Raw genomic sequence first — 12,281 nt, 5'->3', positions numbered from 1 at the left:
AAAAAATTTATTTAAAAAAATTATTTTTATAAAAAAAAGATGAATTAGAATAATACCTTGAAAAATGAAATACAAACTTAACAACAAAAAACAACTTATATTTAAAGAAATAAAAAAATCATTATTTAACTCATGAGACCGGGATAAACCAACAAAAAATATTTAAAAATAATTACAAAACCAATATTAAAATAAAAGGCTAATATAGAATAATAAGATCGTAAGAAATCAAATTCCTAATAAATTAAATATAAAAAAATTAAAAAACAATTACACAAAATAATTAAAAAAACAAGAGTGAGAAAAAAACACTAAGGAGAGGGATAAGAATTTTCAGTTGCATGGTTTAATTTAATTGAAAATAACTTTAATAAAAAGAAAAAATAAAAAAATAAGAGATAAATTGAAAACAAATCTAACAAAAGCCTCAAGGACAGAATTAAAAAAGAAACTTAAATTAAAAATCAAACATATAATAAATTATAATTGAAAAACTAAAATAAAAAAATAAAAACATTTATAAATGAGAAATGAAGTCAAACATGTAATTTTGCTATAATTTAAGACACATTTTAGTTGGAATTAAAAATCAGCAGAATATCTATGTCATTTATTTTTTTAGATAATATCTTGGGATAAAATCATAATTTAAAAAACTAGATGTAACTGGTAAGTTCATTGAGGTCTAAATTAATATAGGTTGAAGAAAAAATAAAAAAATAAAAACTTAATTGATTTGTTAAAAATGCATATTAGCCAGTGGGTCAATCTTCCCTAGCCTACCTAGTTAAAATCTAGCCAACAACTCATTAGTTTTTCTTTTAAATTTTTTTATTAAAATAATATTATTTTAATTTAAAAAAAAATAGATTAATCTAAGTAGATTTTTCAATTTGTAACCTAAGCTTATTCCGAGTTGAATTTAGAAACTAGGAATAAAACTATATTATAATTTATAGTCCTTATACATGTGGTAATATTTTATTTCACCTTCTATGGTTAGGAATTTCAACATCAACTCTATGATATTATGATAGCATCCACGACCAGGAAGCTACGTAAGTATTCAACGTTCAGTTGCTAACGAAATCCTTCCTCCCAACTTTATTTATTATTTTTTTTTTTCCTTCCTCCCAACTTTATTTATTATTTTTTTGATATTTTTTTTACTCTCCCAAACATCCATATAAATATTAACATTTAAAAATTCATTTTTACGTAAGCTTCCACTTATAAATGATGACAATATAATTTTTTTTAAAGCTACCGTCAAAGCATAGCCTGCCTGAGTCAGATCGGTTTTAAATAAAAACCGAAAGAATTAATGATTTGATGAAATTTAATTGATTTGATTAAATTTTTTTTAATTAATTTTGTTAAATTTAAATCTGATTAATTTTAATAAATAATATAATTTTAATAAAAATAATTAATTAGAATTAACTTGATATTTTATAAATTAACATGGTTATCCAATAACTTGAGGCTTTTAGCCTTAGAATCGGATTTACAACTATGGTAGAAAATATAGAAAAATGTCAAAAGGGGGACTAAAGTTATTTTTTTTTATTATTATTTGTTATCTTTTTGCAGACGAATCTCAACTACATTGACTTCAAAGTTCAAACTGAAAACACAAGCATTACCACAACACCATCAACATTCCAGCTCTCAAGACCCAACAACATAATTCTCTACAAAAATTCAAGATTAGGGCTTTTCTTTAATCCCCGCAAAGAAATTTTTTTCTTTAAAAAAATGCCCAATATTCATCGAAAGGGGCTTGTGTTAGAAATCCCTATCTCGCAAAACCCTAATTCAACTCTCAAAGAAGGGACCTTTGTTGGGCCAAGTCTCTTCAATTGGCTCGTTGAATGTCATGGGTTTTTGCATAATGCGATTTTGATCTTGACTTCTCTTGCTTTTGTAATCTATTTGGCATTCCAAGCTAAAAGGAGCTCTAGGAAGCTTTCAAATGGGAGATCATCTATAATGATCGCCTATTATTGCAGTCTTTGGCTTGTTAGCTTGCTTAATTTTGCTTGGTCTTGCTCTCAGGTTTGTGGGTTTCTTCAATTTAGAGTCTTAATGGGTGATTTTTTATGTGGGTTTTTAATATATTTTCTGATTTTTTGTTTCTTTAATGCTAATTGCAACTTTGACTCTGATTTTGGTTGCCCATTTCACTGTTTTACTGTAATCTTGATTGGGTCTCTGAAAAAGTTCTCAGCTTTATGGATTTGTTGTTGAATTAGCATTTTGTTTGTGTATTTCTCGATTGTGTTGATTCTTTCATTCATTTAGATTTTGAATGGTTGTTTACTTTGTGGTTTTTCCGAATTAGTGGAAAGACCAATGTTGCTTGATGCTGTTTTTAGGTTTCTAGTCAAAATTGTTTTGGATACCAGTTCGGATGGTGTTAAGATTAACAAAGCAATTTAGAATGTGTTTGACTCTACGCATGTCACCCTTTTCTAGCATCCCATCCATCAAGATAGTCAATTTGGAACTTTGATTATTCGTGCATAAAGCTTATGTTAATTAGGCAGAATCTAGGGATAATCTAAGCGGTAGGTTAGCTTTTTTCCCCTTGCTGATTGGTAGCAGTTTGATCGTATCTCATTTGGATGTTTTTGGAGTACTGGTGTGATTACCATGTAATCATTCTGATGGATTTAGAATATTGATGTCTTATGGTTTATATCTATTGTTATATGTTTAATGTTTCCTGATATGAGTTATCTTTGGTGATTCATGAACACATTAACTGGTGAAATTATGTTTCATTCTGTGAGTTTAATCTGGTAAGAGATCATTGAGCTTTATTATTTTATCATGGGTCAGTATTTGTATGTATATCTCCATTGTACATTGCCCTTTTCTCTTCCATACGAAAGCACAAATGTCAATTCAAAATGTTAGAGATTCAAAAGGATGGTATATTGAAGGATGATATAACATATTTGTGGGCACTTACTACAATAGTAGCCTTCCTCTGGAGTACCAACTATTTTCCAGTGTTAATGACTAATCTTTTGTATGAAATAATTTTCTTGTGTGTGGAAAATTGGTCGAACTATTGTGTAAGGTTGAGGGTGCTAAGAGATTGTGATCAGTTATGAAATAGAAGATGCAATCCGGAATTGGTAGGTTGTACAGCAATATTTTAGTCTTGCTGCATCTTGTATCTTTTCAGGGGATGGCTGGCATGTTCATTTTGCCCATCATCTGACGTACGTAGTCTGAAGCAATCTTGTTTCACTTGATCCATTTGATTGTCATTATTTTAGAACATGAAAATCAAGTTACAGTCATTTGAAAATCTAAGATGACTTTCTCGATCCCAAGCAATCATTATACAGGAGAGAGAAAAATTGTTTGACCTTAGTAACAAAAATCCTTATCACATCGTTAAAATGCAGCTCAATTAGCACCTACACAAATTAACTGAACATGTTTCTCCATAAGAATGTGTGAGACCGCATGCTATTGTAATGCCAGCTTTTGCAATAATCAACCAAGTGACATTCATCTCTCTCTCTAATTGTCCTAGATGATTTTCCATCTTTACCATTTGCAGATAAACATCTGTTAAGCCTTGCAGCCGCTATCATTTAGATTAATGAAATGCAATTACATTTTTAGAAGATAGTGTAAATCCAGTCATGCCAGCGTAAGGCTTTAATCTTTGGAGCTTCTTCCTGCATGTACTGGAAGGCTTTAATCTTTGGAGCTTCTTCTTGCATGTACTGCAAAGCCCTTTGGCTACTACACTCACGTTACTTTTTCTTGTGTTGATTCAGGCATGGGAATGCACTCCTGGAAAAGAATTATCGTGGAATATCTTATCATTGTTTACAACATCAGGAATGCTGTTTCTGGAAGTAAGCTTGATCGCCTTTTTACTGCAAGGAAATTATGCGAGTGGATTGGAAGATTTGACACAACCTTTTGGTGTCTCAGCCCTCATTGTTGGTTTGGATATATTCCTCAAGGTATTTTCTCTCTTCCTGATACACCTTTGTTGTTCTCTTAGTAGCATTTCTCTGGCATTGACAAAGAATGCTACCATCAGATAGGGAAGGTTAGTTATTTTCTCTCTTCGTGTATACACCTTTGTTGTTATCTTAGTAGCATTTCTCTGGCATTGACAAAGAATGCTACCATCAGATAGGGAAGAGATCTTAAGTCTTCTTTTTTAGTGTGTTGCATTGACACTTTGACAGTGAAGGCAGGTAATTCTTGTGCCCTATTCTAGAATGGTCAAACAAATGCCAGCACTCTTAAGTTTGAAATGCTTGTTGAATTACTTCTCTTAAGCTATGATGCACATATAGAATACTGGTATACAATCTGTTAAAACCTTTGGCTCTTGTATGTTATTGCAACGAGTCTTACATTTGGATTGTTTTTTTCTTACAGGCTGTATACCTTTTTGGATTTGGGATTCCTCTGTTCATTGATAGCAGTGACCATTCCCATCGCATGAAGTGGAGCTTGTGGGTTATCCACAGACTTGTGCTGACTGCTTTTTATGGGTTGATAATGTTCATGTATCATTCCAAGTGGAGGGAGAGGCTACCTGGTAAGTTTGTCTAAAATTTGCATATTGGCACAATCAATTTTGGGGCTCTTATTTTTTTTAACTTTTATCTCTACCCTTTTCACAGCAAGACCTGCATTCTACAATTATATTGCCATTATGTTCATCTTGAATGCACTGGCACTGTTTGCTTGTGCCCTTACTGGACATGGGGCTGGTTTTGGTTACTGGTAATTATGGATGAATCTCCTTATCACAATATTCCATTTAAACCTTACAGTAACTGTGTGGAGTATGTGCTCTAAGTGCTTTATTTTCCCCTATGTTAAATCTTTCTTGTACAGGTTGTATGGGATCACAATTGTATGCTACCATGCCTTTTACCTTCCTCTTCTGTATGTAACCTTTTTAGCTGACTTTTTCCAGGTAATCATAATCATTGGTTCATTTTTCCTTGCTTTTCTAAATTTTGTTTGCACTGTTTATGTTCTGTTTTTAACATATATGTTGTAAGATGCTAGAAAGAGTGATTAATTAGTGGTTGCGCTTTTGATGACCATAGGAGGAAGGTTTGAATCTGGAGAATGTATACTATTCAGAGATGAAAGATGCTGGTTTCTTTGACGATGACTGGGATTGAAAATTGAAAATTAGCACTGTATTGTTCGGAAGCAAATATGTTGTGCAATGTAAATAGAAATATGCTACTGGAATGTAAGAGACATTTGATCAGTTTTGTATAACATGATCATTCATGATAGATGTGCATTTGATGTCCACGGCGTATAATAAGAATAAGTGAACCGTGAAGGTCCAAAGGCCTGTTTTGCCCCAGGTATCTTTGATGTGCTGGTTTTTTCTTGGTTGGATGATACTAGAGGATGGTTAACGTTTGGCTTGGCTGGTGAGGGAAGATGGTAATTTTTTTTATCAGTTCCCCCCTTGGTTCAACCCCAACCGTGTATGGCAAAGCAGCGAAACCTTGCATGCATAGGATGCGAAACCTTGCATGCATAGGATATGGACGTTACAGGAACTTGCACCACTCAGTCATTAACCCCCATTGGCCTCTTGACTTATATGGTCATTTTTCAGCTAATTTGCGACTAGATTTGTTCCATATTTATGTAAATTGAGAAAATTAGTTTAAGAGCAATTTGGGTAAAATGGCTGGCTGTCAGGATGGTTAACGCATTAGAGCGCGCTGGCTTCATTGATGGTCACGCCTAATCTGGCCTGAATCTTGGATAGCAAATGCAGGCATACTCGAGTACCAAGGGCACATCTCATTCTCCCCGGGATTCACCCTCACGTGAAAAATGAAACAGAAAATAAATAGTAGTAGTAATAATGCGATGTAAAATACATCACGTAAAAGGTCTATCAATATGAAGCATGAAAAGCCAAGTTCGTTTCTGAAAACACAACTTAAGTTCACAACCTGGCGATTTATGAGTTTTTCTAGAAGAAACCAACAAAACATAACCACAATTGCCTAGCATTCCATCTACCAACAAGAAACATAAGTGCAGGTGAAAAATGATCTCCAAGTCTGATCATCGTTTCCTCTAATCTTTCTTCTCGACGAGCTTCTCAATAAGATCAGCAGCATCCTGAACAGTTGCAATGCTTTGGGCGCTCTCCTCTTCAACACTGATACCAAATGCCTCCTCAAGCCCCATCACAATCTCAACCTGAAAGAAGTGGCGAATAAATACAGGTCACCATATGCTAAAAACAACTGATTAAACCCTAAGATGATATGTCCAGGTTATATTCTTAGTCAAAAAATTCCCCACTACAGAATACAGATGGAGAAATTATATCTAACTCAAAAGGCAAGAAAGTCAGGCATACAAACATAACTGTTCCTTTCACTTCTCAAGTAATTGAACAAACAATAACAGTGTTTCATTTTCATCCCATTAAATGAACGCCTCCCACCATTCCATTAAAGTAGGCAGCTAAGGAACTAAATTTGAGAACTAATATCCATTAGTACTTTATTTTTTAGGAAACTAAATAGATCTATTGATCAAGCAATAGTTAAAAGCATAAGACAAGAAAATTCATGTGCATCCACAATCAACAGTCAAGGGGAAAACTTCGGATGTCAGAGGGGGGAGATGATTCCTTGAAATGTTTCATAAGAAAACATTCAGAGGTAAATGTAAGATTACCGTATCAAGTGAATCAGCCCCAAGTGTTGTAAATTTGGATTCCCCAGTAACAGGAGTTCCATCAGCTAATGCCAGCTGTTTCTTCACTATCTCACACACCTTTTCAACTGTTTCTGGTTTGGCCTGCTCAAAGACATTTAAAGTCATCAATGAATATGAGTGAAGAAATACAACAAGCACAATTGCAAACAAGTCTGCATCTGATCAGAATGACAAACCACGTTATAGTAAACCTCATAAAAAAAATTTGTAGAAGACCTTAGAAGGTTATAGAAATCAGTGTAGCATGTTATTTTCCAAAGCTAAGAAGATGAATGACAGGTAAATATATCACATATACATATAGCATTTCTTCCTTGCCAACTCATGTTTTAACCAGGGAGCAGATAAATAAAAGGCACATTCACGTTTTAATCAGGCATCTAGCTTTAAGCAATTCTGCACCCCTCTAATTTATACGAAGCATATGCTGAATAAAATCCCTAGCTACAAGGCATAAAAAAACACTTAAACCAATATGTTCACCTTCACTAGGTTTATAGCATATTTCCATAATCAAAACTTTTTAGAATTCCTAAGAAAGTAAACAAGCACATAAAAACCATGAAGTACATCCAAATTACAACATGTCAGTCCAGTTTGATTTTCCAGAAAAATATACAACAAACCAATCATTTCCCAGGAACAATACAGCACAAGAGAAAACCATAAAATGCTAAAGCAATCTAAACACAGAAACATACAGCACATGAAACCCTGAGGCTGCGAGCTGGCACAGACCGCAACCCAAAAGACAGGTAGCTTCTTCCTTGATTTGAAAGTGAAACTGGCTTCAAACTACAGATCCTGGATGTGGCCTGTTAACACAGATCCAAACATGAGCTTCAGAGAATCATCAATAACAAATACAAGAAAGGGGGCATTATAAAACAACCACAAAAGAATCTTTCAAACAAAGAATAACAAAGTTCACCCTCAGCTCCCAGGAGATTTCGGCTTGAGGAACAAAGCAATTGCATTGTGTCCTGCCATGTATCCCATAAAGGATGACAAGAGACATCATACCCATCATTAAGAGGGTATCTCAATGATAGCTATATTCCCAAATGCATGTCACTCTGGTTAAAAAGATCTACGCTTTGCATCTAAACTAAAATTCACTAGATTAAAAAATTGATCGAGATATTCACGAAAACAACACAATGAAACCACACTAAAACTACGCCAAGAACAAAGAAAAACAGCGCTTATCATTAGATAAAGATATCTAATCACAAGCAAAATAAACATCAAATCAAAAGCTTCCCAGATCAAATCAAGAGCTTAAATTTAACAACAGATCTAACAAAACAAACAAACAAAAAAAAGAAAACAGTTATACGCAAGAAAGCAAAAGCAAACATTAAAGCAGTGAACTTTATACCATTCCATGACGAGATTGCATGGAAATCAAAGAACCTGTGGAGGCGGCCATTAGAGATTCTAGAGAGATAAGAAGCTTAAGCCTTTTAAGAGACACAGAGAGACGGAGAAAACTAAGGGAAGTGACTATGAAATGATTTCGAAGGTTTATTTATAGGTGGCTAATTTCGATATTGTCAAGGGCGTGTATGTTTTTATTTTTGGTAAACTACACTCTCACCCCTACTAATTTGAAAATGACTCATTTTGATCCTTTATTTTGAGATTTTGTACTATAAAATTATGATGTATCCAAATTTCCAATTTGGTCGTTTTGTATAGTTGTGGAGGCAATTATTTGTGGTTGCTGTACCTGTAATTGTGTGCATAATAAATGTTTGAATTGTGTATCTTTGGCACTAATATTTATTGCTAAAAGACTTCTATCCTTAATAATTAATACTAGAAATTTCTAGGTTGGTGTCCAAAGATAGAAGGAATAAAGATATAGACATGTTTAATTGAAAAGATAGGGATAAAAATTAAAATTAAAATTATATTTATAATAATTTTAAAGTAAATTTCTGTATTTTAAAATAAAATATACATGAAAACATGTTTTTTATATTTTTATTATCTTTGTTTTTTTCATTTTAAGATAATAATCAAACGCTAGTTTAAGCACTTGTTATGTTTAAAAATAAATTGAAAAATCTTATTGAGTATCGAATCAGAGATCTTTTAAAGGGTTTCAAATCCAATTTTTTTAAGAGAATCATAAATATAGGGAAATCTAATTATGTATTCAATTTTTGATTTACTTTGTTAAAATCTTTCCAACAACTTTGAAAACGTTTGAGAAAACATGAAAACAACAAGTAGTAAATGCTTGGGGATTACCCAGAGCCACATTCAGGTAAGTTCAGGAAATCAAGGTGGAGAGAAACTTTAAAATAGAGGGACTAAAGTGAATATAACTACATTTAGAAGGGCTATAACAAGTGGTTTTCTCGTTTTATTTTCTGTGCTCACCGACGGCCGTGTGTGGCCTAGAGAAGGAGAGTTGTTTTGTAGTGGCTAAGGAGTCAAAAAAGGGCAGTAGCTAGCAGTTTGGTGACCTAAGCGGCGTCAGATTTGGTGACTGAACTAAATGGGTGTTTTATTTAGTTGGTGTTGAGAGCTCATATTAGCCGTTGGATAACATAGGGATTCGTGAAGACGGGCAGGACAGGGAAAGCTAGGCATTGTGCCTTGGTGCTGTACGAGATTACAGTAGACTTTGAGTTTCGAAATGATTTTTATCCATAAATTCTTTAAATAATATTTTTTTTTATTTTTTTTATTCATATATTAAAACTATAAAAATATATAAAAATAATTTAATAAAAAACAAATAAATTCTAGACCAACAATGATTTGGCTACAATACCGAATGATATTTTTAATTATTTACAATTTTCTGAATGGATATGTACAAAGTAAGCAATGAAGTTTATCTATATAATTTTATAAGAATTTATTTGCCTACAAGATGAGCTATAATTTGAAGCACCATCGACCATATAGACTAACATTCATTTGATTATTAAGTTTAGTTGATACTTAAAAAATTAATAATTTAAATTTAAATTCAAATGAAATTTTAAATTAAATAAATTTGATATTCTTGATTGATCAGTGATGGTTAATTAAGTTAATTTTAATGTGAATCTAGCTAGCTTAATTTTAAAAATTAAAAATTAATTAATTAAAATAATATTATTTTGAAAAAATAATAATAAATATAATTCATATTAATATTTTAAAAACACGAGAAAATAATCTAATCAGCTTGACCTAAATTTAATGTGTTTGTCATTAAAAAGATTATAAAACTAATTTTAAAGTTATCAGCTGTGCACAGTGCAGCATTAACAGAATGTCTTTGCTTGTAAATTTGCTCTAATCACACATTTAATCACCAAAAATTAATCACCTGCCTGTTATTTTCAAGAAAGACGAATCTCATCTGTCATGAACAAACCACATAAACGGCTGATTAGGGTCCTTAATTCTATCATTAAATTAATCTGGTCCTTAATTCTATTATTAACCTTGCCCGCTACTTGATAGCCGGCCCAGATTTAAATCTGTACCAGTTAAAGTAAATTCACTGCGAGGATTAAATGATTTTTCCCATTGATTTAATCACAGTTAACTTAATATATGTCTCCAGCAAGAGACTGGTTGCCTAGCAAGCCAGACAGAGTCATGGTTTAGAAATTTCGTTTGCAGACCATTAATTACAGTGAAAAGGTCCAGAGTCGAGAAATAATTATGATAACAAAGTAGGGCCATGCTTCAGAGATTGAGATCCAAGAACCAGAGATGAGAAGAACTGATTGTGATAAAGTAGCTATTTAACTCGCGTTATTGTATAGATTGAAAAAACAATTTCATAGAAAAATATATATTCAGGATTTTTGGCAAACAAAATCTATTTAGAAATCAAAAGTTTATGTATGTATTCAATTAAATAAATTAAAAAATATTTTATATTAATATGTTTAATTTATTCGCTTCCCTGGAGATAGGATAATTCTTTGTTGTTAATATGTTTCTTGATATTGACAAAAAAAAATATAAATATAAATTAAAAAATCAATACTTGTATATAATAAAATAAAATAAGGATTACATATATTAGTAAATATAAAAAAGAGTTGTTAACGCAATTCCTTATATAGTATTTTAAATTAATTTTTAATATGATAGAAAAGTAAAATAACATTACGAGTGTATTTTACCATGTCATTATTTTTTAAATTTAAAAATATAAAGATATTTTTTACAAAATAAATCTTAAAATGCATGAATCAATAGATTAAAAAAGAGATGTTTATGCCAATATATATATATATATATATATGAAATTAAATGTTTTTGGATCTAACAACTCAAACTCGTTTATCAAACCCATTTTTAAAATTGCCTACATGTGGGACATTGCTATTTTTACTTGAAAACAAGGTAGAAAAAATATCATCAACCTTGTATTTTTTTTTTCTGACAGAAATAAAGTCAAGCGATGCATTGCTGTTTTTCTTCAAATTTAACCACAATGGCAGCCACAAAATTAGATTGGAATTTTTTTTTTCACATGGAAAACTATTTATCAATCCAATTTTGATTCGAAAACACTCATGAAAGAAACTTATACATTTTGATAAACTGATATATAGCCTAAAATGATTTAAAAACTGATTTACAAATTTAAAATCACCATAAAACTAAAAAACTTATTGAGTTTAGATTTATCATTTTATGGACAACGAGAACGACAAAAACTATATTGGTGAGTCTTTTTAGAGTATTTTTAAAATTATTTTGATGTATAGATATTAAAAATAAAAATTAATTATTTCAATAGATTTATAAATAAAAATTAATTTTTACTGTGATTTTAAAAAGCCTCGGTAAAAAAGGTCTGGTAAGTAATTTGAGAAAAGAAAAGGAGATTGACTTTTCCATCATTAAAAATAAAAAAAAAGGAGAAAAATATTTAAAATCTTGCATGGGCCACAGGAGAGATCCAAAGTTTTGTCAGATGGAGTGGGACAGGCAGATCAACACTCTCTTTCAATCAAAGGTGATTGACTCATGTTCATTGATTAAGCTGAAAAATGAGGATGAACACTATTAAAACGTAGAACTCCATCAACCGCGTGGTGTGCTTGGTGCCATGTCAGGTGCTCAGCAGTCCTTGGTGACATGAATAACCTCTACAACTTAGGTGTGATCGGAAAATATCTAAGTTTTTATATGCCACTAGAGTCTTTCCCCTGTCAGTTTTAGGTTTGTAATGGGAATGCCCGCATGTCATACACTTGGTCATCTCGACATTTTAAGGTAGTATAATATGCAGAAGTTAGGGCACATGTTAATTTTCTGGTATCTTAAACCGAGAGGTTTCATCACAGACTTCGCAGCATAGAAGTTCTCTTCAGGTAAAATGCTTCTTGCTCATTCAATAATCTTGTCATACCCGGCCTCACTCGACCCATACTCTGACTTGATGGTGAACACTTGTTCTACAGCCGATAATTTACTGTGGTTCGTGCAGTCATCCCATAATAGTTTGTCAAAATCTTTCAACAAATCAAAAAACCTAGTTGCAT

General features: G+C 32.0%; 2 protein-coding genes across 2 annotated transcripts; one reads left to right on the top strand and one right to left on the bottom strand.

Moving 5' to 3' along the window:
• Window positions 1–1,590: 1,590 nt before the first annotated feature.
• Window positions 1,591–5,381, top strand: LOC105131317 (transmembrane protein adipocyte-associated 1-like). The gene is made up of 6 exons (XM_011034243.1): window positions 1,591–2,058; window positions 3,804–3,995; window positions 4,423–4,585; window positions 4,671–4,773; window positions 4,888–4,969; window positions 5,106–5,381. Exons 1-6 carry the CDS (start codon window positions 1,759–1,761, stop codon window positions 5,181–5,183), a joined length of 918 nt encoding a protein of 305 aa, XP_011032545.1. The 5' UTR covers window positions 1,591–1,758; the 3' UTR covers window positions 5,184–5,381.
• A 507-nt stretch (window positions 5,382–5,888) lies between these two features.
• Window positions 5,889–8,287, bottom strand: LOC105131316 (acyl carrier protein 1, chloroplastic-like). Its single transcript, XM_011034242.1, has 4 exons — window positions 8,147–8,287; window positions 7,467–7,580; window positions 6,724–6,846; window positions 5,889–6,237 (listed from the first exon to the last, which is right to left on the bottom strand). The coding sequence occupies exons 1-4, from the start codon at window positions 8,195–8,197 to the stop codon at window positions 6,112–6,114; spliced, it is 414 nt and encodes a 137-aa protein (XP_011032544.1). The 5' UTR covers window positions 8,198–8,287; the 3' UTR covers window positions 5,889–6,111.
• Window positions 8,288–12,281: the final 3,994 nt, after the last annotated feature.

Source organism: Populus euphratica, unplaced genomic scaffold (genome assembly GCF_000495115.2).
Source record: "Populus euphratica unplaced genomic scaffold, PopEup_1.0 scaffold103.1, whole genome shotgun sequence".
Taxonomy (NCBI): domain Eukaryota; kingdom Viridiplantae; phylum Streptophyta; class Magnoliopsida; order Malpighiales; family Salicaceae; genus Populus; species Populus euphratica.
Note: the sequence above shows the minus strand (reverse complement) of the source record. Positions and strands in the feature narration are given on the sequence as shown.